The sequence below is a fragment of the Eretmochelys imbricata genome, chromosome 9 (genome assembly GCF_965152235.1).
Source record: "Eretmochelys imbricata isolate rEreImb1 chromosome 9, rEreImb1.hap1, whole genome shotgun sequence".
Taxonomy (NCBI): Eukaryota; Metazoa; Chordata; order Testudines; family Cheloniidae; genus Eretmochelys; species Eretmochelys imbricata.
Window position 1 is genome coordinate 63,917,434 of NC_135580.1, and position 26,832 is coordinate 63,944,265.

Consider the following 26,832-nt stretch of genomic DNA (forward strand, 5'->3'; position numbering starts at 1 on the left):
GAGGTAAGTAGCTACCATCTGGCAGACTTGGTAACATGACTGGTCTAAGATCATTTCACCAAGGCAGAGCCAGGAATAGAAGTAAAATCCTCAAGCTTTAAGCACTAGACTGTTCTCCCTCCTGTAAGGGCCCTAAGACAATGCTCTTCTGCCATTCCCAGGAAACTGCTTTCAATTCTTTGTAAGGAAGTTATTAGTTTTACTGCCATAGTGTTTAAAAGCTCTAGTCCTGGATCAGGACTCCATTGTGCTGGATACTGTACAAACAGAACAGAGAGCTTCCGATCTACGTATTAGTTTGAACACAGGATTGTGAAAAATTCCTCTGCTCCAACTGTGTTTTCCCCATCTGAAGTTACAATCCCCTGAGTGACATTTTAAGGTGCTTTCCATCTACAACACCCTGGCTGCCCATGAGGCTGCTCCACCCTAACAGCCGGGTGTTCCTGCTGACAGTCACTAGATATGCACTCTGGGGGACTGGAAGTGGGACAATGGCAGTGGAGGGCTCTCCGCTATACAACTCAGTCCCCAGATAGATTGGGACCGTGCACTTGGTAGAGGGGCAGCGGTGTAAGAGAAACATGCTTTCTGGGGTTTCGATGGGGCTGGTGTCTCAGCTCTGTACTCTATCACTGCGCTATTACCGGGGCACCTGGCTGTTAATCTCCCCCCATCCTCCACTCCACAAACTATCTGCCATTCAATGGAAATCCTTCTCAGTAACACTATGGTTTTGTTATTAAAAACGTGACATGGTCAGGTTAAAATATGTATTTTTGAAAACGTGATTGAGCTCTCTGAGCACCTATGCTCAATGGCATGCTACAGCGTGGAAACTGAAGAATGTTACCCTCTAATTTCCTTTGTCCCATTTATTGCAGTTGTTTATTTTTGCATCTTTTACTCTGGACAATGTACACTGCCCGGTTTCAGTGGTGCATCTCTAGTCAGTTTTACTTTGAGACGCTCCAGCTGGGGCATGTCCTTATGTGGGCTGCAGGCATGGCACAGAAAAGTTTAAATCCAGACAAAAACCCACGTGCCAGGCCTAAGTGTCCTCAGAGAGTCTCAGCAAAAGAAGGAGCCACCATCAACACCACATCAACCTGTCGAGGGTTACTGCCTGCTAAGTGGTATGAGATGATGCAAAAGTATGGCCGGTTTTAAGGAGTTCTGAATCACCTTCCTGGAGCCATGGGCTTGAGATTCAATTCCTGGCCATAGAGTTCGGTCACAAAAGGGCTTAAGATAAACCCCAAGTTGCCTCCGTCCTGCTGTTTATGGGGGAGATTCTCAAAGATGCCTAAGCAACTTGGGAGCATAAGTCCCACCAAAAGTCAATGGGACTTAATGCTCCTGAATGCTTTGTAGGTCCTTGTGGAAATCTCACCCCACATCACCACTGCAGACATTTAATCAACCTTAGCCTGGGCCACTGCTTGAAAGGTCATGGCAGCAGTTCACGTCAGGGCTATAACTGCAGCCAATCAATATTACCCAAGAAACCCCCTGGGCCCTGCTTGTTAGCAGTATTCTCTCCATAAATGACAGCTCCGTGGGGCGAGGACTGCATTTCATTCCCTGCACTGAATACGCCATCAGCAAACACCACCTTTCCCTCTGGTTTTCATTCCTGGTGCATTGGCACTGGGGAGACAGTCGGGGATGGTCAGTCAGACAGCTGATTGCTTGGCAGGGACACTGGTAGGCCGAAACCAGACCAGTGCATATTGCCTTCCAGACAAGGCTCTTGAGCTGCGCTATAAATATCACAGCATGGGCTAATCTTCCCAATGTGCCTGTGAAGTAAGCATTATTCCCACTTTACAGGGTGACAGAGGTCACAGCCCAAAACAGACTCTAGCCAGTGCTGGGCTGTAACCTGAAGACAACACGCCCTGTGTTTCCAGCACAGCGTTCTATGAGCTGCAAGTACAGTTTCAAAGATGAATTTCATGCCATTCTTTCTCTCTCAATAAGCATAATGCCAGCTCTAGCCCTGCATGCAGCGTTCTTTAGTCCTTCCTTTCAAGCTGAGTTTACTGATCACCTTCATCCAAGTTAGAAAGCTAGTCCATAAAAGGCACACAGGGCCCAGTTCATCCAGAAACCTTGTACCGTGTGTAGCTATTTACACTCATACAATAGGTGTGAAAAATGGTACCCTTGTGATTTCATAGTGCTTCACTTTGCACTGATGTAAATGACTACACAAGGTGCAAGGCTGAACTGGGCCCACAGAAAAGTCCTCCATCCTAAATAGGAGCTGACCTCCCCGCCAGAGTAACTTGGAACCAACAAGTTAGTTCAGTTAAAAGAAAAGTCACACTAAACAATTTTGACAGTGTTTTTTTTTTTTTTTTTAATAAATAACATTTTGGCACAGAAATATACCAAGTTTTACAGAATACAAACCGCAGGGTTAATTACTGTGAATATTACAGAGAGAGAGAGAGAGAGGAATAAATTCCCATCTATCTCCCTCTGTTCCTTTTCAGGCTCTGGTGGATCCTGATCCGGCTACAGACCATATATACCTCTCAGCCCACTAAGGCCCACGTGTGGACCACAGCCCCAGAAGGAGAGAGAGACAACAAACAGTAGTGCAGGCATCTGCAAACAATGCAAGCGCGGCGCCTGGAACAGAAATAACATTTTCTCTAACCTTCAGTTTCCTGAGTCCACCTTTCCACTGTCAGACATTTTCCAGAACGAAGGAGTGAGAACACAGGATGTGCTTGGGCCAGAGGCAAACCTGGGACAGTTGAGAGGTATATGTAGTGACGGGAGTTTCCATCCAGCTGAAATGTCCTTTCAGGTGCTTGTGGGGGGAGGTTTGTGCTTGGTAACATTACAGGGATGGCAGTGCTGGACGTTTCAATACTAGCACAGTGAGACCACCACACCAGGGGGCTGCCAACAAGAAGGGGGGGCACAAGGGAGAGAGCAGGAGCCCCCCTTGCTAAGCCAAGCGCCTTGCAATGAGGAACTCACCAGCAGGGTTGTAAAAGAGACAGTGGGAGGTGCAACTCAGAGAAGCAACTGGATTGCTTTCCAAGATGGCATGCAACAAGAGTACGGGCAGTTTCATTCCCTCAGTAATTCCTTTCATGCTTATCCTAAGTGTAAGCTGTCGTCCTTGTAACAGTCAGGGCATAAGTGCACTGTGCAACTCATGGGCACTACATAAACATCACCAATAATCCATTTCTCCTCAAGAAAGTAACAGAGCTGAACCATTGTTCAGATCCAGTAAGCAGTAATCAGCTACTTTTCCAAAGCAGCTTTGAAAAGGGGACATCTCCAAGTTAAATATCAGACCCTGCAAGACAGAATTAGCCTTCCAGTGCTATTAGCAACACTAAAAGCAAAACAGAGTTCACTTTATGCCATCTGTGTACTGGATGCATTTCATGGCCACGCTGCCATGGGTCACTTTCTGATCACTGGTTTCAGCGTAGCAGCCGTGTTAGTCTGTATTCGCAAAAAGAAGAGGAGTACTTGTGGCACCTTAGAGACTAACCAATTTATTTGAGCACAAGCTTTCGTGATGCATTTGATTAAGTAAGCTGTAGCTCACGAAAGCTTATGCTCAAATAAATTGGTTAGTCTCTAAGGTGCCACAAGTACTCCTTTTCTTTTTCTGATCGCTGTCAGGCTCCTCTGCCTTTGCACAATGTTGCAGCTTTTAGATTCACAGGACTGCAGAAAAGGTTTAAAGAGTTTAGGGAAGTTTGAGGCACACGGTTTTTGTTGGTTTCATTAAACCTTTTGCTGGGGTTTCTCTTTGATTTTACTGTGCTCATTGTGCTTCTGTTTTCTGAAGAGAGGGGAAGAGAAGGAAAGAATTTGGAGTGAGGCAAAAGCCCACTGGGAAACAATAACAAAGGTGATGTCAGTCAGAGAGCCAAATTCACAGCTGGTGTATGACAATGGAGTTGTGCCCTCGTAAGAGCAAGGAATTTGGTCCACTGTTTAATTAAGTTGCTCTCTGTAACTACTCATGATGTTCGGTTCTCAATGTTTTGACCGCAATAAAAAGTCAGGGACTAAAACACAGATTTTTCAAAAAAGATATTTAGAAAACCAAACATGATCAGTGTGTCTGACACTTTGTTTCTTTAAAAAAAAAAGCTGACAATATTCTGTGAAATCCAGGCCTTAGCCAAATCAGCCCACACCTTCAATTTCTGCACATTCCATGCATTCTGAAATGGGCCCAAGAACAGATACAAGGGAGCAGCATGGGAGCATGAGGTCCACTATTGCTGATGAAAGCTGGGCCACTGAGTGTGCACTGCAACTCCAGAGAGTCTGACAGCACGTTCTGGTTTTAAATTGGTAGCCCTCTAGCCTGAAGTTCAACACAGCCCCTACGGAAACCCCACAGATAATCCAATCCATGTCCACGCACCAAAGCACTCAAACCCAAGAGGCCTCTGCAGACTGAGGAAGCTCAAAAGAACCTGCAGAATCTTCTAGGGAACTTTCCTAAGCTCCGTCCACTTATCTTGCACTGGATTGTTTGTACCTTGATCCAAGGATCTCAAAGCACTTTACATGCAGTAAATTTAGCTTCACAACACCCCCACAAGCTACTGTCTGTCCGGAGGAAGAAACTGAATCACAGACAGGGTAAGTTACTGTCCCAAGGTCACACACTGTCTCAGGGACAGGGCCAGAATCCAGACCTTCTAGCTCCCAGTCCTATGCCTTAACCACAATCTGCCCTACAACGTGCAGCCTCTGTATGTTTGTGATGTTTCATAGATCTCTTTACGGTTACAGGTGACCAAAAGTCATAGGAAAGAGTGGAGATTTGACCTCCTGGCTGCATATAAAGCACAATGCTGTGAACATGGGATCTTCAACAGAGAGTCACATTTGTGATGCTTGGTAGTGGCTTGTATCAAACATGCACCATGCAGAAAATGCCTCCTCCCCATATGGCCAGCCCCAGCCTCTGGAGACATTGCCAGGGGTTGGGGAGGGGAAAGAGTCCACCAGCCCCAGCAACTCCCCGCACAGCACCTCCTGCTGAACAGAAACATCACAAAGCACCTGAGCTGACGGCAGCACGGTTCAGTTGGCCATTCAGAGCGCCTGAGTGTCTAGGGGCTTCCTCTGAGTTATGGGCTGGACAGCACTGAGTTCCTCTTTCCCCCACTTTACTTCACAAGACCATGTTCACCCACAATTCCCCCTCCCCTTTCCCTTGTTCCTCTGCTCTCCCTCGTCTGTGCCTCCTGCCTCCTCTAGCTCTGCCCTGCCCTGCCAACTGTGTGAGCTCCAGAAGGCAGCAAGGGGCAACACAAGACGCTGAAGCAAGTCATGCTTGCCTTACCCTGGCAGGTGCACCAGGCCCTACGGTCCCAAGTCAATTCGCCCTGATCTCACAAAGCCCCAGGGATTCCCCTCTGACTTAGCAGATTCTGTACAGTAGCCTCAGCACAGATCACACTGTGGGCCTTGGAGACCAGTCTCACATCCTCACCTTGCAGAGCTGATGGTCCCGCAGAAGCAAAGCTGCAATGGACATGGGGAAGCACGTCTGGGGTGCAGGATGGCAGGGGTGCTGCACTGCATCTGCCTCCAGCCTGGTGAGCATGTAGTTCAACGCATTCCTTTCTCCAGATTGTTCACAGACTGCACTGGTATAGGAAGCTGGAGCATGGTGGGATGGGGAATGGGATGGAAAGACATCCTCTTTAACTGTGTCCAATTTGTGGAAGAGGCCCTGGCAGAGGTCTGGGAGGGGAACGGGGAAGAGTCAAGGAGGAAGAGGCATCCCCATACTTAAAGAAAGGGAACAACCTTAAAAATCTGCCAGAATCAATCTTTGATTTGGCGTCATGCAGGGCAAAAGGACAGACCACTGCCCACCTGCCTCAGCCACACACAAAGACAGGAGGCACAAGAAGATAATCCCAGCTCAACACCCTCATCCCCAATTGTTACAGAAGCACCACTCACTAGAACAGATGTTACGAAAAGCAGTGATCATTGAGACACAAACCCCAGTCCCCACCTCTAGAGACATTCTCTACCCAGGCGCTAGCCCCTGGGATATTCCCCTTTGGAAATAAGATACAGGATCACAAAACATCTCCCTGGTTGCAGCCGCATCCCGCAGAAGATCACAACAATGCAGGTGGGCAGAATGAGCAGAGAAGAAGGAGGAGGACGATATAAACTGCATCTGTTTCACTGATCCTGGTAACAGAGCTAGAGAGTGGATTTGTTTCACCCCTTGTGCAAAGCTGTACAGGGATCTCAAGTGATTGACATTCACACACATCCCTGGCAAGAAACCAAGGAAAAATAAATCTTCCAAAGGTAAAATAAAATATCAGTGCTAAACAAGTGAGCAGTGAAATAGCCAGGACCATCCCCTACCCTCTCCCAGACAAAGATCCCACAGTCCAGATGCAGGGAAAAACAGAACCTCATCCAGACGTAGGAACAACACGATTGCTGAGGCACAAACCATCATCGGCTCCACTGATGGATGCTGCAAGAAACATTGAAAAGATCCTATCTGTTCGCTGGTCCCATGACTACGGGCGTCTCAGCGCCATGGATGCCAGGGACAGTGTGTGCATATGCAGTGAGGCTGAGGTGGGCACCGAGGCAGCAGTGTGGCTGTTTCAAACACAGGACGACACTACACCTATTTTTTGGATTGAACACACCAACGAGAACCCCCACCGGGCCAGCGACCATCTGCCACTCATCTCCTGCTGTTATGGCACTTATGGGAAAGGGCTGGCGGGGCCATTCTCCGTTCTCGCAGCCTGGCGCTCCACGGAGCACCCCTCCCCGCTTCTGTGAGTGCCACATCGCATGGGCAGAGCCGCCTGTTTGGGGTGGGCAGGAAGCACCTCTTGCCCCTCGGGAAGGTTTTGTTCATGCTGCTCTGCTCTTCCCACTACAAAAAGAAATGGGGCTTTGCTGGGATACAGGGAGAGGAACTCCACTGCTGCGAGATCCTTTCACCCCAGTGATCATGGGCACCAAGGAACCTAACACAACCTGCCAGGGTGCCTCTAGGGGGCTGGTCTCTCTCCATGCAGAGCCTGTGCAAGCTGGATTGTGGCTGCAGGAGAGGGGGGATCTCCAGGGCTTGTGCCTTCTTGCATCGGTGGCTGCTCTCCACTGCACCCCAGCCTGGACTCTGGTGCCACCCCCCACCCCCCGTTAAGGACGGTTATTTTTGGTGAGCGAAGAAGGTAAGGCTTTTCCGTGATGGCATCGTCTAGTAAAAGTGAGAGAGAGAATTACACCAAAAGGAGGGTCCAGGCGCAGGGAGCTAGCGCCACTATTTGCCCAAGGCAGGGGCCACTCCCACTATCTCTTCGTATTTGGGCGGTGGGTCATTGTAGGAGACGCTGGTTTCCTCGCCACTGCTGCTCTCCGGGTGCCCGGTCACCTCCTCGTAGGAAGGGGGCGGGGTGGCGCTAGACAGTCTGGAGAGGACTGAGACGGAATGCTCCGGCGGGTAAAGAGTGCCATCCAGCTGGGAGCTGCCTCCTGCTCTGCCATCAGCAGGCACCCTGCTGCCTGTCTCGCGCTGGGACTGGCCGTCCCCCTGGCTGTGAGATGTCTCTCGGTACACCATGACCCTGGGAATGCTGCGGCCCGCTCGGCTGGCCAGGTAGCGGTTCTGGGCGTACGAGGGACGGTGGCGCGTGGCCTTCTGCAGCTGACACCTCCAGATGATGAACAGGGCAATGACTATGAGCAGAGCCACTCCCAGGAGAGGCACCACCACATACATGGCATCTGAGCGCTCTGTGCCCTGCCCGGGGTCCTTGACGGAGTAGACAGAGTTGGTGTAGCCTTTCCAGAACTCCATCTGCAGAGGGGAACAAACCAGCACCAGTCACAGGCGTTCATGTCAAAGCAGTGCCCCTCAGCTTGGTGGCCGAAGGAAGGGGCTGCTCGCTTACATGCCCAACTTCCACCCTGTAGCTGAGGTAGAACTGTTCTGCCACCGCCTACTGGTTCCCCTCCAATGGAACACAAACGCGGGAGCCAGTACCGGAGACATCATGGGAACCAGTGCACAGGTTTCTGGGCTCTCGCCCTGACAGCAGCAAGCGGCCCCATGAGAGGCTGAGGGCCCCTGTGCTAGCACCACCTCCTGCCCTGGTTAGACTGGGGGGCAGGGAGCGGGCCACAAGCGCACGGTAGCAGTACCAGCCATGCCTTGCCCACACCCTGGCCTGCAGTGCAAGGACACCTGGCAGGGAGATGGCGCTGCGTGGGACAGGTGAGCTAAGCTCAGGTTTCCTGCTGATACCCAGGGAACAAACCACCTCAAGGGCAGGGCAATCCGCTCTCTCTCCCCTCCATCTCCTTCACGCCCCCCTCAGGGCTCGAGTTATTCCATCTCCTCGGGCTCTGCTCCCCACAGCCTCACCCCCCATGTACCGTTTTCTCCTTGTTCTCAAACACCTCCTTGACCTCCTCATAGCTGCAGATCTCCTCGATGCACTCTCGCTCGATGGTGCCCTGGCGGAACTCCTCCAGGAAGCTGTTGGCCCGGGGGAAGCGTTTGAGAACCGAGTGGGCATTCTTGGCCCCCAGGAACACTGAAACACACAATGCAGAGAGGCGCTGAGGACTCCCACGCACCCAGCCCCAGCACGATCCAACGAGCGGCCTCTCGCTGCCACAGGGACCAGGCTACTACACAGGTGGCAGCTTCGGGTACCCAGCAGCACAGGTGCCCACTGGCTATGCTACACAGCCCAGTGCTAGAGTCCGCCCACCCAGTCCCGCGAGCTCAGAGGGCACAACATCCTACCAGAGAGGGGGCAGAACAGGCGTTGAGCAGCCCTTACAGGCTCTCCCGCTGCCTACGACCAAGCTGGCCAGTGCTAGCATGATGGAGCCAGACGGGAACCCTGCGCTGGGCTGAGGGAGGACAATGGCAAGAGAGAGTCACAAGTAGAGTTTTAATAGTCCCCACCCCCGCACCAGCAGAACACAATGACCTCGGCAGTGCCACATCACAGCCCATCCCTCTCTCTCAACAGCCCTGAGTGCTTCCAAGTGCGGGCAGGACTAGACTGAGGGGAAAACGTGCGAGTGCTACACCGGGCTGGTTGTAACTTCAGGCCCCCGGTGCTATTGTCCGTCCCGCCCCTCTGCCCAAGTGAAATCCAGTGCTGTTGGGATGCAGGGGGAGGAGATCAGAACCCAGCCTGCAATCAACCCACACAATGCAGTAGTGATCACGGAGGGACTCTGGGCCACATCCACTAAAAGCATTGGCCAAGCTCCAAGGGGATTTTAGTCACACCTGGGGTATATTGTTCATGTTAAAACCCTGCCTGCCCTTTGGTTTGCTGCTCCCTGCATATGACTGAGGGTCTCCTGTTGCAATATCACCCACCTGCAGTCTCCTGTCTAACGGCATCAGAAGCCTATGCAACACCCAATCTGGGCTGGTCCAGCCATCCTGTACACCTGCCCTGGTTCCTTACAACACCACGTGCACTCAGTTCAATTGGCTGGGAACCACCGGCTGAATTAGAGGCAAAGCGCCCACCGCAATAGGGGACCGGAGCACAACTGGTAGCGCTATGGCACTGCCCCCTTTATGGCCACAACAGGAGGTGGCAGCCCCAGGGCCCAGGGAAGAGGCATGGATGGAGGAACAGGAGCTCCCCAGGCAGAGGGTCTGAGCCCTCCCCTGGCAGGCTGCGTGGCCGGCAGCACCACCACGGCTCAGGAGAACCAAAGCGCCATGCGTCTATCTGCCGCCAGAACCAATGATGAGCAGGGACTCTCGGTTAGGAGGCACCACCGTCTGAGGGAAGGAGATTGGGGCTTTTGCAGCCCTTCTCTACGTCATCCTCACAGCCCATGCTGCAGCTACATTATAGGTCAGCAGATTAGGCGGCATCTGCACCAGCGCTGAACCACGATAGCTGCAGCAGGGGATCATGCCAGTCTAAGTACCAATGGGCCAATGCACCTATGCTAGCTGTGCTCTCCCCCACTCTCCCCGCCCCTTATGCTGCATTACCAATCCCACGTTCCCAGTACACCATTGCAGGGTGAGAGATTCTAAAGGGCCTTCTGTGATCCCAGAGGGATTGTCGGAGATGAGGCCAAACTCCCATAGTTCCCCAGGAGTTGGCATTATTTCCAACTCCCTTTCTCAAACAGGCCAGGACAAACCCTCAGCTCAGGAATAGTTCCAGCTGGAGCTTTGGAGAGGCCATCCTGAGGTGCATCCGACAGCTGCTACGAACTACAGAGAGCCCTGACAGCATCTGTGAAGAGCCAGAGACCAATACCAGCAGTTCACGCAGCTTCGGCTGCAACGCTCATGCCCCTACCCCACCTATGGCTGGATCTGTGCAGTACACAAGGATGACACTCCACAGATGAAATCCCACTTTGGGTCCACACCATGCCACAAATTGGGGACACCAAGTGGTTCAGGACCTGTGAGGAGCTGCAAGCAGCTGCATAACTTCATACTAAGAAAGGACACTTTTCAGTGCAGTGGGTGTGGACTAGCCCCAATGCAGAAGCACCAGCCCACAAGGAGGAGACAGCCAATCACCCTGCCGAGGAGTGGCGATTGCCCTGTGGAAGCTATCCACCCAGGACAGTTATTTCTCCCTTGGGTCCCAGTTTGGGGCTAGGAAGTCTCCAGCAGGTGCTGGTTTCAGACTCTCGCAATGGCATGGCATTCCATCCAGTGGCATGTGCTCAGAGCAGCCAAGGTGGCAAAGAGAATTCATGGATTTAAATAATCAGGGATCACACAAAGATCATGCAAACATACCCAGGGTGCTCAGAGCACACAGGAGAATGGTCAAACACTCTGGACTCTTCCAGGAGAACAGAGGGGACCCCTACTCTCACGGAACGTCCCAGGCAGTGATGGGGTCTCTATCCCCACAGCAATTCAGGGTCACCCAGCAGGCCAACCAGTGCCTCAGTTCATGAAACCATTCCCAGATGGCTCAAACCCAGAGACCTGTATCCAGGACAGTGCACATTTGGGAGACAAGGCCAGGTGGGTTACCAGTCATGACACTTCACTGACTACTGCAGCAATTATCTCTGCAATCACATGCATTTTGCAAAATCCATGTGAAAGCAAAGGCAAGGTCTCCTGTGCACAATGGAGTGAGAGGGCAGCGGGATTTGAAACAACTTTCACACAGCCAAACTGTTACACATGAAGCAGTTGTTCATTAGCACAGCCTGCGATTTGCCCAGACAGTAAGTGCTCTGTACAAACACTTTCTAACTAATGGCAGGACTTGGAAGAAGGATCATGCGAGCAGTTAACTAAAAATGTTACCTTGTCTTTAACTAGGAGTCAGTTGTTGCTATATTGGTGGCAGGTTTCTCCTTATGTTTTCATGAGACCTTCATTTTTCCTACTCTCAACTGGTATGGTGAGTGGTTTTATGGAGTATACTGCTCCAGAGGCATTGATGTGTTATTAGCAATTACTGCTATGACATGCCACCATCTTTTGGTCATGATGGGATACACTTGATGAGTTACTGCATTTACTTTTTTTCCCTGGGGTTTATTAATATTTGCTCTGGTGAGGGAGTTTATGAAAGAGAGAACTGCTGTTGTATGGACTGTGACACTGGCAAATCAGGTGGCAGCTCATGCCAAAGTCCTCATGTCTCAACTGATCACGGAAAAATATACAGCTGGAAGCAGTCTGGCTCACCTGGTTTGTTAGTGTTATTAAAATAGGTATGAGAATTTAATAACATGTTTAGCCTTTACAGATTGCTTGTGAATTGCGGCATGCATTAATCTCACCTCAAAATATGGGATACAGACACTGCAAGTAATATTTAAGCATTTGTATTGTAAGCTTCTGTGACGCTGTAAATCACCAGACAAGAGAGACATTAACTAGTGTAAAGTGCTAGTCACCAACAGAAGGTGTTACGTCCTGGCCAAGAGGAAGGCCCATCAACATCAGATGGACTATTGTAGAACATTAAAGAGAACAAAAGACATTTGTTGCTCTGTTCTTCCTCCCACCACGAAGATGCAAGTGGATTCCTCCCATCAGCTGAGTTCACAACTCAGAGCACAAAGAATCATAGGACTGGAAGGGACCTTGAGAGGTCATCTAGTCCAGTCCCCTGCATGGAGAGAGAGAAATAAAAACACTTAACAATAAAGAACTGGATCTCTATGATGCTTGGACTCTGGGGGACAAGATTTTCTATGCATAAGCAAAAGATCCCCAGAGCTTAGTCCACGTTAGCCCTAAAGGACATATAGAATTTGCTTTTTATAGAAGCTTCTACCTCTTGAAACTTAAGATTGTAACTCATTTGTATATTTATGTTTACCTGCTTGAATCTTGTAAATAACTCATTTCCTTTTCTATTTACTAAATCTTTAAATAGTTTATTATAGGATTGGTTACAAGTGTTGTCTTCAGTGTGAGATCTAAGGTGCGACTGATATACGGCATATCAGTATATAATAGGACTCCATATGAAGGCTGTTACTGAGCCGGAGTTTACACTTAATAATTGGTTGGTGAAATCTAAATATAGAACTAGCAGGCAATTTGGGGTTTGTGCCCTGGTTCTTAGCAGTCTGCCCTGAGGTTGGTAGTCACGCTCCTGAGTCACCGCAGACAGCTCGACATGGATAATAAAGAACAATATGAAGGATGTGAATTACAATGACTTCTCCAGAATCTACTTTATTATACAAAGATGCAGGCCAACTGCAATACTAGACCAGAGCAACATATTTACAAAAACAATGGGAATGGAGAGGCTATTTTACAGTCATCAAGTGCATCTCGCTGGGGCCCCAGCTCTCCTATTTCTTCAGTCTTTGTGAAGGAGTTTCATGGGGAATGGCTGTGAGGGAGCTGTCCTGAGAGGAGCACTGAACAGCTTAGCAGGGATGTACTGAGCAGATGATGCAGGGATCGGTTGCTGGGTCAGCTTTGGCTGTCATCTGCTCTTCAGCCTTCATGCACTGGGTGGAGATTTCACAATGGAGCTGTCTATCCTCAAGTCATTTCCTATCTTTCTGGAAATAGCGTGGCACTAGCTCCTCGGCCTTCTGCCTTGACCCATCCAGTCTTTCAGAAGTGCACCTCACTTCCTCCTCCTCACACTGGAACACTCACTCTGATCTCCTTTGAGTCTCCCTCTGTGTTTCCTGAAGTGACAAGCCTGTTCCTGCTTTTCCTGGACCTCAGGTTTGCCAGCCTTTCCAACACTGTGCAACCTTGCCACCTGGTCCATTCCCTGCTCTGGGACATCCACGGTGCTATACTGGCTTCTATAATGAAAAGAAACAAATAAGAGCTTCAATAAGGGAATCAAAAGCTTGATCATTCCTTGGATCATTAAGGAACACAATGGAAGTCATTGTTCTAGCTCAATTTTGAATGCCAGTGCCTCCAGAAAGGCTCTCCTTGGACTGGAGCCCGCAAGGACCCCTTAGAATTCACAATTGTTACAAGAAGGGTGGAGATGCTAAATCGTTGGAACGAAGGACAAGGAAGGGATGGGGAGCTACTGACAGTCAGTATAACCACACAATCAAAGACTACTTATCAGGCAAACAGGAGCCTCAGAGACATGTCTGTGCCGATGGTCCCAGCAAGAGTGAGCAAGGGATATCAGAGCGAGGCGGGAGGCTGGTAGGTTAGCCCTGGAGTCACTCAAGTGGACACTGGGGGACAGGCTCAGAGAAGGCAGGGGTTGCGTCAGCTTCTACAGCAGGGGTGGGCAAACATTTTGGCACGAGGGCCACATCTGGGTGGCGAAATTGTATGCAGGGCCATGAATATAGGACTGAGGCAGGTGGTTGGGGTGCAGGAAAGGGTGTGGGACGGGATGCAGTGTGCAGGAAGGGGCTCAGGACAAGGGGTTGGGGTGCAGAAGGGGGCTCAGAGCAGAGGTTTGGAGTGCAGGAGGGGGTGCAGAGTTTGAGAGAGGGTTGGGGTGTGGGATGCAGGAGGAGTTCGGGTTGTGGGCTCCGACCCGGCGCTGCTTACCTCAAGTGGCTCTAGGGTCGCAGCAGTGCGGCTAAGGCAGGCTCCCTGCCAGCCCTGGCCCTGCACCATTCCTGGAAGTGGCCAGTATGTCTGGCAGTGGCTCCTGGGGGTGGGGTGGGGCAGGCAGCTCCGCCATGTGCTGCTCTCGCCTGCGGGTACCACCCCCTCCCCAAAGCTCCCATTGGCCACGGGAGCTGCAGGGGGGTGGTGCCTGCAGGCGAGGGTACTGCACGGAGCCCTCTGCCCCTCCCCTCCCCTCCCCAGGGACCATAGGGATGTGATGCCAGCTGCTTCCGGGAGCGGCGCAGGGCCAGGGCAGGCAGGGAGCCTGCCTTAGCCCTGCTGCGCCACAGGGCTGGCAATCCCGCGGGCAGGATTGAAAGCCCTGATGGACCGGATCCAGCCCACAGGCCGTAATTTGCCCTCCCCTATTCTACAGGGTAAAGGGGAATAAGCATTGCCTCCAAACTGGATGGGAGGTGTGGGGGGTGGTGTAGAGATTTTCAAAGGCACTAAGACCAGTGAGCCCCAGTGACTGTCAACAGCAGGGTGTGCCCCTGAAGACCTCCCTCTGTACGCTGGAGCACAAGCGTGACGAAAGATTTACAGACACAAAGGAATAAGGATTACAGTTAATTGGTATCCACGGTAGATTTCTTTCAATGCATTCAGTGCCTGACAGCAGGTAGGATAAACAGTAATTATCCTGGCAGCTCCCATGGCCTGTGTTAGCTCTACATCACTTTGATAACAAAATATGCCAATGACTGTCTTTCATGCATTAATCAGACAGAATGGCACATGACTGAGGCCAGATAAGAGCAGCATGCTAATTGGGTGCCATAGCCCAGGGACCAACAGATGCAGTGCCACAAACGTTTGGCCACAGCAGACAAGAGGTAGCTTCCTGCCACCAAGTTCTTATTTGTAGGCTTAAGCTGCAGTTTGTGTTATTTTGTTTTCCCCCCTTACTTCACCAGCTTCGAGTCCAAGCAGATGGCATTGCTCAGCGGCTGCTGGATACAGCCACCCTAACAGTGAACGTGGCTCATATGGCCAAAAAGGCATTGGGCAGTGTTACTGGGGAATTATTGGGGAAGGGCTTGGTAACTGTGGAGCCAGGGATGGCAGGGTAGGGGGAGAGGTGGGCCCTTCCACCCTTGTCTGAGGCGACAAGTGCCTCTTAAAAAGCACTAATGGCAGCATCCATAACAAGCCACTCTTTCCCCTGCACCTGCCCTCAGCCACTGGCACAATATATATAACAAAGAGCTGCGTACCTGGCACAGAGTAGCCCTCGTCCCCCAGCTCTTCCTGCTGGCTCAGCTCGACCGCTGTCTCCACTGTCAGGTCTGGATCCTGGCATGCCCCAAGCAGATCCCAAGATCCCTGGCCTCTCCCAGTCTGGCTTCAGAACCAGGGCTATCCTCAGCTCCCAGCGGAGCACTGAATGCAGCCTCTGTGCCACGCAGCAGCACATCAGGCTGCACACAAGAGCGAGCAGGGAGGATTCAGTGTAGCTCTTTAAAGATCAAACATGCTTTTTCCACCCTGCTATTACTGTCCCAGCTTTATCGTGCTGAGCAATCAGGCCCTTGATATTGTCACAGCACAGCTCGCTAGTCCAAGCAGCGGCCATTACAGTGGGTTACTTGGCTGTTCGCTTACACAGCAACTGTAGGGCCTGGGTAACCTCCCCTTCCCAGCTAATCATCAATGCCCACAGCACTCTCAGATCTGCCCATACCATACTCCCAGGAGCCATACTGGCGACTGGAGCAGAACAAAGTCAAATTACTGCTGAAGAAGTGGGTTGCTGTGAACACAGTGCACAAATGAGCGCCACCACCTGGGCAGCACAGGTAACAGGCCCCCAGCCAAATGGCCCCAGAATGGAAAGCAGACCAGGCAGGCTGCCTAAGCAGTGACCAGTGCACTGTGGGAAGGGCAGAGCAGCACTCTGCATGACTGGGGCTATTAGGCCAGCAATCTGTGCCCACTCTGGCTTGATAAGGTGGTGAGAGCAAGGCTGAGCCAAATGGTGGCATAACTGAAAACGCAGTTGGGTGGGGGTGCCTGGTGTGCTACAGGCATGCGAGAGGGACCAGCAATTCACCCAGCTGTTCTACTGTACACCAGGCTCTGACTCTGCAGCCCAGGAACACACAACGAAGAGATGTGCAGGAAGAGACAGAGCCGTGCCTCAAGCCTCTGATCCTAGAAGGGGCCATGACACTGCCCCACTCTAAGACCCAAGGCAACACAGACTATTCCCTACCCTCTTCTCAAAGAGGAGGCTACCAGCCCTTTCCCCCACCACATGCAAGAGACCCATCCCCCAACACCCCTTGCTCCAGAAGAGGTGAAGACACCACGCTTGCCCCTCCCTGCCCTTGAGGCCCTCATTGGGAAATACTTACTTGCCATGCTGTCTTGCTCAGATACTCAGGGCTTTCACCTACCTGTTGGGAAGAAAATGGGAGAGTCATGGAGGGCTCAAAGCCACAGGCCGTGGTTCCAAGCCCTTGGTCACACCAGTAGCAGGGACTGATCCATGGGGAAAGATGGCTTTTTCTGGAGCCTAGGCAGCCTGCTGCAGGTCCCAGCTGAGCTCTATATACCCATCGTCTCTACAGGAAACCATGACCCACCCAATACTGCCCCCAGGCTCCTTTGGTACACACCACATGTCGCAGAATGGCAGCTGGCCCTCGCCAGCTCATCCAACCCACTTTCAGACCTCCCACCCCACATGTCCATTTGGCTGCCCCCAAATCCCCTGGCTTCAAGACAGAGCATATCAGTGGCTCTGCATAACTCCCGAGTGCTCAAGAGGCAGGCCACAAGGCCTACAGGGATTCCCATCAGTCAGCTCAGAGCATCTTTGTCTCTCAGTGAACAATGTGCCCCACTTCAGTAGGAGAGGGTAAAAACGCCCCCATGGCTTCTGCTCCATCACATCATGCAGGAGAGATGTAGCACACTCAGTCCCCACATATTAACTGACTGCTTCATATCATCTAGCCTCAGGCTGGCGGGCGAGAGGCCTAAAACATGCAGGCTTGCAAAGTGCTTTACAACCTCTCCCCACAGCAGGAGACTTTGTACTTCACTGCCAGGCTACGTCCAACTTCTGCTGCCCTAACATTAACTACCCCTCGTTCCAAGGCCAGAGCCTCTTACGTGGCCAGGAAGGCTCTGCCAGCCAGTCTAAACCCTCAGTGTGCACTTAGGAGCCTTACTGGTCTGAGAACTTATAGCCTGATCCTGCAACCTGTGGAGGCCAGGTCTACACCACAAAGTTTTTCTGGAATAGTTATGTTGGGCAGGGGTGTGAAAACACAGCTAGGCTGCCAAAAACCTCCATGTAGATGCTGCCAGCATGAGTCCTTTTACCAGTATAGCTTACCTCATTTGGGCTGGAGGTTCAACCATACCGGCAAAAGATCTCTTTATGCCGCATCTCCTCTAGGCGGCTCTACTGGCATAGCCACTGGTATAGCCTCCCTCATGTAGACTGCTTGGGGTGTTCTCAGCTCCCTAAGGCAGTAGGAATTGAGGATGCTCAACCATCTCACAGGATCAGGCCCTTGAAGAAGAGAGTTTGGACATCTGGGTGCATAAAGAACAGTGTCCATAAAATGAAAGATGAGCTAGATGGCCAGGAGCCCAGAGCCAAGCCAGAGGGTGAGAAACAAACAAGATTTCTTCACCCAGAGGTGCCAGATCAAAGCCAATCTCCACAGCACACAGATACTGTACTACAGGCTTGAAAACTTCACCTGGCACCTGCTAACTTTAGGGTGAATACACCAGCCACATGAAGGAAGAAACACCCACAGAACGTAAGCTGTTTGGATTTGTACAGCACCTGGCACACAGGGGCCCCAGTAATGGACCAGGGCCCAAGGCACCACTTCAACACAAGTTGAGTAACAGTAATATAGTAATAGTATCCCCAGCTGCTAGAAAGAGAGTGTGCTGGAATGCACTGCTTAGGGGAATCGAGCAGCCTGCTACTCTATCCTTCCCCCACCTCCCGGCTACTGCTACTGTACCCATTCCCCTCAACAGCCTCCAGTGTATTTATGTTTGAGCCCTTCTCCACCATGAACGGTTCCAGTGGATGCGTCTGCTGTTCACAGCTTTCCCGCGTAGCTGCAGAATGACAACTGCTGACTGTTTCACTGCTGCTCAACCTCCTGAATAGCAGCAGCGCAAATGAGAAGAGTTCCATTAATGCTGCACAGCAAAACTAACAGCCCCGCAGTGAGGCTACAGCGGTGTGCAAACTCAGGAAGGCAATACTACATTTGGAAGGTTAACTTGCTGTAAACAATGAAATCACATTATGCAGAAGTGTCAGGTGTCCCTCCACACACAGGAGCAATTTCCTATTCACCAGTGACAAGAGGATCCTTCAGACTCTATTCTACCACCTCCCCATTGTGCTCTGCTAGCCAGCTCAAGCCCATGATGCATCGTTACAGGAATTCCCCAGTTTTTCTCCCCCCATCTCAGATCTGCACAGCAGAACCCAATTCCATCCAGGGGCTCTAGTGACACTGCAAACCAGAGAGGTAAAAAGATTCTCACCGGACTTTACTTTTATTATTGGGGGTTGGGGGGAGAAACAACAAGAAATAAAAGCTACACTAGTCTGAGGTCCAGGATTTACAATACTCAGATCTAGATCAGTCCTTACATAGCTCAGCAACAGTTTCTAAGCCCAGTTACTTTACTCACGAAATAAATAAAAGTCACATCTCTTCAAAACCCAGAAACCTAAGGCTTCCAGTAACAGAGCAGTTTTTTCTTACCCCAACAGAGCAGAGAGTAGTGAACCTTGCACACAACCTCTTTTTGGTTATTACTAACATTTCTATCCACCAACACCACAACTGTGTCTTACATGATTTTAGAAGCTGTTGTATCAAGAATGGTTAGACACAGAAAATAAGTCTGTAACCACATGGAATGCACATTTCAATGGCCTAAAGCATTCTCTAGCAGTCTGTGAAATATTGACTGCAAAATACATGCTGGAATTAAAGTGGGGATGAAGGAAAAAAGCAAGATAACCTGATTTTACAGTCTGCTATCTCACATTCCACCAGGGGCTAGGAAGACAGACTGGACCAATATAGATGCTTTCAACACCGGAAATTTTTTGTAAGCTCTGGTTAGCCCAATAGAGGAAACTTCAGTCCCTAAAACATTGGTGTGACACAGGTTGAGAACTTGTAACTATAACGTGGTCAGTTGCATCGGCTATAATCAGAGGTTGCTTTGCTCTGGCTAATTTTTGCTTATGTTCAGTTTCATTAAGAAATAAAGATTTACGTGACAACAAGAGAGGGTTACACACAAACCCTCATCTTCATCAACAATACTTAAAAGGGACAAGGTGGTCTACAATCATTAATTTATCCTCACACAAGTCAGTGGCAAGAGCTGGGATTAGAAATCAGGAATCCTGGCTCGTTAGGCCACATGGTGTCTCTGATGAGCGGTGATGTACACCCCTCTTGCGAGGGGACACATTTCAGGGGGTAGGGGTATGTGTGTGTGTGGCGGGGGATGGGGGATCATTTTAAGAAACTTGATATTTTAAACTTAATTATAAGCTTGAGGCCGGGCTGGTAATTCTTGAATTAAGCATGCAAAGGGCCAGCTGATGGGACGCAGGTCATGTGAGGAACATGAGTATATTCCTAGCACGAAGGAGTAGGGCTATTTAATCCAGTGGAAAAACAACCTGGTAAATATGAACTTCAATATTCATGCGTATACCATACACATGATTGACGTGCACGTATCATAGCAGCAAGTGACAGATTATATAGAAATCCATTTATATTCTGGGCATGTATTTCACATTTCTGAACACACCAGCATTATAGGTACCCATACAAAACACAGGGTCTGGAACACAAAATACTCCACCTCAAAGGACACTGAAGAGTTAATTTTTTCTGCCTAAGGATGACAAAAAGCTAAGGAATCCAAACCCAGAACCCAGCCTCAACGCCCACCCGATCAGTTCCCCTCCCTCCTTCTCTGAACAGTGTTTTCCTCCTCTATAAATACACCATCAATAGGAGGTTGCCATGGCAATGGTGAGGAGGCGTGAGGGATACAGCAATGGGGATGCTGATGCAGTCACACATTCGTGTCTTCCAGACCTGGCAACCCCCGGGCTCCCCCCACCCAACGATGATGCTGAAGAAGGAAACTGTGCTGGTAGAATATGGTGTCCTCCACCTCTAGCAATACAGGCAGACTCTGCGTGGGTGTGTGGTCTGAGGGAAGGATGTATGCAGAGAGAGAGATAAGCCAGAACCCCCGATCTTCTTGCCAGCGCAGGAACAGGTTGTGGGATTCCGTAACACCACTGACGTGTGGTGGCACGTCGGAAGGCTGCCGGATTGTTGGGCGTCATACCGCCAAGGATGCCAGCTGCTTTGCAAGTTCTAAGAACTATTTTTGTTTTCAAAGCCAAGATCAACACATCGGGGAAGGCTCCACAGGCTCCAATTCCCAGAGACCACAAAGCCCCATGGTTGCCAGGATGCCATCCCACAAACCAATCCACAAACCCTCAGTGGGACCAGAATTCGTCCCCACAAACCAATCCTAAAACTCACCAGGTTTGGAGTGGTATGCTCGCAAACAACTGTGTAAGCTGATACGTACCAGCCAGGCACGCTCCAGCTTCAGCCCCCTGGACCTGCCCCAAATCCCACAGTAGCCCCAGTGAACACACCTTCCCCCACAGTCCACAGCACCCACACACCCTAGCAGATACTTTCCTAGCTCCTTGGAGTTTAGCATTCAAGTACCGATTCGTTTCACTCTTCCCTCCATTGCCATTGGTGCTTCCCCTCCCCCCCGCCCATCCCAACCCCTCTTTCATTCCCCATCACTTCCCTGACATTCCTGCCTCCCTTCTGATTCCCAAAGGTGGACTCAACCCCCTTCCTCTCTACTCCAGTGCCCAAAGCCCCAAGCCCGCCCTCCCCCTCAATCCCGGTACCGTCCCTCTTCTAGCACACCCCTCAGCCTCCCACCCAGTCTCTACTGCATCCCCAATTCCCACAGCCCTGGGTTGTCTCCAGCTCCTAAAAAGTCATACTACTTCACACTACCCTGCCCCCTCCTGCCCCATTTCTTCCCCCCTTCTCCTCCACTCCCCACAGTGCCCCCACCGGACATCCATCTCATTCTTCCTCCAGCCCCTTCCACATACCCACTCCTCTACCCACGCCCCCCATCCCTATGGGCCCCCTCCCCATCCCTGCTCCTCTATCCACCCCCCATCCCTATGGGCCCCCTCCCCGTCCCTGCTCCTCTATCCACCCCCCATCCCTATGGGCCCCCTCCCCGTCCCTGCTCCTCTATCCACCCCCCATCCCTATGGGCCCCCTCCCCGTCCCTGCTCCTCTATCCACCCCCCAACCCTATGGGCCCCCTCCCCGCTCCTCTATCCACCCCCCCATTCCTATGGGCCCCCTCCCCGTCCCTGCTCCTCTATCCACCCCCCCCCATTCCTATGGGCCCTCTCCCACTGCCCTCTCCTCTCCTTTTCCTCTAGCCTCCTGACTCTTCTTCTCCATCTCCCCCTATTTCCCCATCCACTACCCTCCCCAACTCCCTCTCCTCTCATCCCCTGCCGCTTGCCCTATTCCCCCACTCCATGGCCCTCCCCTCTATCCCAGCCCTATGCACCCTAAACACCCACCCCTTCTCCCCTCCCCATCACCCCTTCGCCCATCCACCCCATACCCCTGCCCCTTCTCCCCTCCCCATCCACCCCATCCCCCTCACCCCTGCCCCTACTCCCCACCCCATCCACCCCATACCCCTCACCACGACCCCCTCCTTGTACCTCCCCTCCCCCCAGTACCTCATGCCCGCCGCAGCTCCGGGCTCCCCGCGCGCGCACACACACAGAGCCGACGGCTCCCCGCCCGCCCGGCGCAGCCCAAGCCTGCAGCTACCAGTGTCCACCCGCGGACAAGGGGCGGGGCGGGGCTGAGCCGCCCTCTCTGTCCAATCACAGAGCGGGGGCGGAGCTGGCAGACGTTTACGGCCAATCATTCAGCCGCTAAGGCGTGAGAATTCCATCTAATCTGCCCAATCACAAAAAGGGAGGGGAGGGCCGCCTCTCCCGCTGTGACCAATCAGCGTGATAACGGCGGGCCTTGCCGCCTGCTGTGTCCACTGAGAGGGCAGCCTTTGAAGGAAGGGCCGTCCCATTTCTGGGTTTGAAGGCCATTGCGCCGCAGGGTGCTCTGGGAGTTGTAGTCCTAATGGCTGGGTCATGCCAGGCCGCTGCAGGGAGTGGGCACGAAGCTGTGGGAGGTGTCTCCGCTCGCTGCGGCTCTGATGCGCCCCTCACCGCAGTGTCTGGGCCCATCGCACCAAGCCAGGGCCTCGTTGTGTGTGGCTGCAGCGGGACCTGGCTCCACCATGCATGTTCAGCCACAATTCTCCACTTGCCCCAGACTTGGAAGGAAGTTGCTCCCAGTGGAGCCTTGCGCAGCCAGAGAGCTGCTGGGGTCTTGGGGGAGGGTCCCTTTGCTCTAGGCCGAGGCTGAGATCCCAACCCTGTTGTGCCAGGTGCACACATAGTAAGGGACAGGCCGTGTCCAGGGAGCTCACAGTCCACACAGGCAGGGCAGTTAAAGACATGGGGTGAGATGGGCCAGGCTTCACCCTGCTGATAGGTAGTAGCACATCCCACTGCCACTCTGACCCCAAAAGCATTGTTGGTGCTGTTGCTAACAACAACAGAGAAGGGCTCAAACCAAACAATTCCGAGCTGCAAAAGTTGGTCCCAGCACCACATGTTGCAGCGTATAAATAACTAAAATTATGATGACTAATGATGCTCTGCACTTCTACAGTATCTGTCATCTAAGGCGCTTACAACAACACCAGGGAGGGAATGGGGATTAAACTGGCCACAGATAAACTTAGGCTGGAAATTAGAAGACTTCTAACCATCACATGAGGGAGGTTCTAGAACAGCGTCCCAATGAGGACTAGTTTTAAAATGGAGTTTGGTATATTTATGAACGGGATAATATGAAAGAGCTGCCTGCGATAGCAGGGGACTGGACCTGATGACCAAGGAGGTCCCTTCCAGTGGTTGACTGAGGGTTGTCACTTGCCCAGGTTTTCCCAGGATCATCCCTTGTTTGAGGTAGCTGTCCTGGGAAAATCTATAAGGGGGCTCAGTACACTCTGGCAGCTGTCTAGGTTTATGGGTTTGGTCTCCAAATCATCCCTGATGTCCTGTTTTTTTGTACCTCAGAGGAGCCAACCCTACGCGTCCTTTGTTCCTAACACTGCACAAACAGCCATTCACTCATGGCATAAAGAAAAGGAGTACTTGTGGCACCTTAGAGACTAACCAATTTATCTGAGCACAAGCTTTCGTGAGCTACAGCTCACTTCATCGGATGCATACTGTGGAAAGTGTAGAAGATCTTTTTATACACACAAAGCATGAAAAAATGGGTGTTTACCACTACAAAAGGTTTTCTCTCCCCCCACCCCACTCTCCTGCTGGTAATAGCTTATCTAAAGTGATCACTCTCCTTACAATGTGTATGATAATCAAGTTGAGCCATTTCCAGCACAAATCCAGGTTTTATCTCCCCCCCCGCCCCCGCCCAAACCCACTCTCCTGTTGGTAATAGCTTATCTAAAGTGATCACTCTCCTTACAATTTGTATGATAATCAGGGTGGGCCATTTCCAGCACAAATCCAGGGTTTAACAAGAACGTCTGGGGTGGGGGGCAGGAAAAAACAAGGGGAAATAGGTTACCTTGCATAATGACTTAGCCACTCACAATCTCTATTCAAACCTAAGTTAATTGTATCCAATTTGCAAATGAATTCCAACTCAACAGTCTCTCGCTGGAGTCTGGTTTTGAAGTTTTTTGTTGTAATATCACAACTTTCATGTCTGTAATCGCGTGACCAGAGAGATAGAAGTGTTCTCCGACTGGTTTATGAATGTTATAATTCTTGACATCTGATTTGTGTCCATTTATTCTTTTACGTAGAGACTGTCCAGTTTGACCAATGTACATCGTCAAATGCAAGGCACTGCATTTAGCCATATCGAGTGGAAATCTATCAACTGCATGAAAAAACTTGTACAGATACAGACAGACATCATCTTCCTTTCCAAATGCAAACAGATGGACATCGTACCAAAAGGACTGAAGGTAAAAAATCCATTACAATCTACATACCACACAGACTATGCTGACAGCTTGTGCCACACACTCTCAAAGAAACTGCGGAACCACCTGATCAACATCCTCTACAACAAACAGGGAAAGATAAAGAATGAGCTCTCAAAAATGGATACTCTCATAAAAAAACAACCTTCCACACAAACTTCCTCGTGGCTGGACTTTATTAAAACTAGACAAGCCATTTACAACACACACTTTGCTTCTCTACAAAAGAAAAAGGACACTAAACTTTCTAAACTACTACATGCCACAAGGGGCCACAGCAATGGTTCCCTCAACGCACCCAGCAATATTGTTAACCTATCCAACTATACTCTTAGCCCAGCAGAAGCAGCTGTCCTATCTCAGGGCCTCTCCTTCTGCCCCTCCAGCCCCACGAACATGATACAGTTCTGTGGTGACCTAGAATCCTATTTTCGACCTCTCCGACTCAAGGAATATTTCCAACACACCTCTGAACAACATACTAATCCACAGAGGTCTCCCTACCAACACTACAGAAAGAAGGATTCTAGGTGGACTCCTCCTGAAGGTCGAGACAGCAGACTGGACTTCTACATAGAGTGCTTCCGCCGACGTACACGGGCTGAAATTGTGGAAAAGCAGCATCACTTGCCCCATAACCTCAGCCGTGCAGAACACAATGCCATCCACAGCCTCAGTTACAACTCTGACATCATAATCAAAAAGGCTGACAAAGAAGGTGCTGTTGTCATCATGAATAGGTCGGAATATGAACAAGAGGCTGCTCGGCAGATCTCCAACACCACTTTCTACAAGCCATTACCCTCTGATCCCACTGAGAGTTACCAAAAGAAACTACAGCATTTGCTCAAGAAACTCCCTGAAAAAGCACAAGATCAAATCCGCACAGACACACCACTGGATCCCCGACCTGGGATATTCTATCTACTACCCAAGATCCATAAACCTGGAAATCCTGGGAGCCCCATCATCTCAGGCATTGGCACCCTGACAGCAGGATTGTCTGGCTATGTAGACTCCCTCCTCAGGCCCTACGCTACCAGCACTCCCAGCTACCTTCGAGACACCACTGACTTCCTGAGGAAACTACAATCCATCGGTGATCTTCCTGATAACACCATCCTGGCCACTATGGATGTAGAAGCCCTCTAGACCAACATTCCACACAAAGATGGACTACAAGCCGTCAGGAACGCTATCCCCGATAATGTCACGGCTAACCTGGTGGCTGAACTTTGTGACTTTGTCCTTACCCGTAACTATTTTACATTTGGGGACAATGTATACCTTCAAATCAGCGGCACTGCTATGGGTACCTGCATGGCCCCACAGTATGCCAACATTTTTATGGCTGACTTAGAACAACGCTTCCTCAGCTCTCGTCCCCTAACGCCCCTACTCTACTTGCGCTATATTGATGACATCTTCATCATCTGGACCCATGGAAAAGAAGCCCTTGAGGAATTCCACCATGATTTCAACAATTTCCATCCCACCATCAACCTCAGCCTGCTCCAGTCCACACAAGAGATCCACTTCCTGGACACTACAGTGCTAATAAACGATGGTCACATAAACACCACCCTATACCGGAAACCTACTGACTGCTATTCCTACCTACATGCCTCCAGCTTTCACCCTGACCACACCACATGATCCATTCTCTACAACCAAGCTCTGTGATATAACCGCATTTGTTCCAACCCCTCAGACAGAGACAAACACCTACAAGATCTCTATCAAGCATTCTTACAACTACAATACCCACCTGCGGAAGTGAAGAAACAGATTGATAGAGCCAGAAGAGTTCCCAGAAGTCACTGACTACAGGACAGGCCTAACAAAGAAAATAACAGAACGCCACTAGCCATCACCTTCAGCCCCCAACTAAAACCCCTCCAACGCGTTATTAAGGATCTACAACCTATCCTGAAGGATGACCCAACACTCTCACAGATCTTGGGAGACAGGCCAGTCCTTGCCTACAGACAGCCCCCCAACCTGAAGCAAATACTCACCAGCAACCATATACCACACAACACTAACCACACTACCCCAGGAACCTATCCTTGCAACAAAGCCCGTTGCCAACTGTGCCCACATATCTATTCAGGGGACACCATCACAGGGCCTAATCACATCAGCCACACTATCAGAGGCTCGTTCACCTGCACATCTACCAATGTGATATATGCCATCATGTGTCAGCAATGCCCCTCTGCCATGCACATTGGTCAAACTGGACAGTCTCTACATAAAAGAATAAATGGACACAAATCAGATGTCAAGAATTATAACATTCATAAACCAGTCGGAGAACACTTCAATCTCTCTGGTCACGCTATTACAGACATGAAAGTTGAAATATTACAACAAAAAAACTTCAAAACCAGACTCCAGCGAGAGACTGTTGAATTGGAATTCATTTGCAAATTGGATACAATTAACTTAGGCTTGAATAAAGACTGGGAGTGGCTAAGTCATTATGCAAGGTAATCTATTTCCCCTTGTTTTTTCCTACCCCATCCCCCAGA

General features: G+C 50.7%; 1 protein-coding gene across 9 annotated transcripts; it reads right to left on the minus strand.

The window, feature by feature from the left end:
* Window positions 1-2,271: 2,271 nt before the first annotated feature.
* PRRG3 (proline rich and Gla domain 3) lies at window positions 2,272-22,061 on the minus strand. 9 transcript variants are annotated; one of them, XM_077826370.1, is made up of 7 exons: window positions 21,945-22,061; window positions 16,459-16,500; window positions 15,319-15,522; window positions 13,163-13,317; window positions 11,935-12,149; window positions 8,437-8,597; window positions 2,272-7,858 (listed from the first exon to the last, which is right to left on the minus strand). In XM_077826370.1, exons 5-7 carry the CDS (start codon window positions 11,978-11,980, stop codon window positions 7,322-7,324), a joined length of 744 nt encoding a protein of 247 aa, XP_077682496.1. In that variant the 5' UTR covers window positions 11,981-12,149; window positions 13,163-13,317; window positions 15,319-15,522; window positions 16,459-16,500; window positions 21,945-22,061; the 3' UTR covers window positions 2,272-7,321. The 9 variants fall into 9 exon arrangements, 7 of the variants coding, with proteins under 7 accessions (XP_077682496.1, XP_077682499.1, XP_077682498.1 ...); XM_077826373.1 differs by lacking the exon at window positions 21,945-22,061 and adding an exon at window positions 17,448-17,623; XM_077826372.1 differs by lacking the exon at window positions 15,319-15,522.
* Window positions 22,062-26,832: the final 4,771 nt, after the last annotated feature.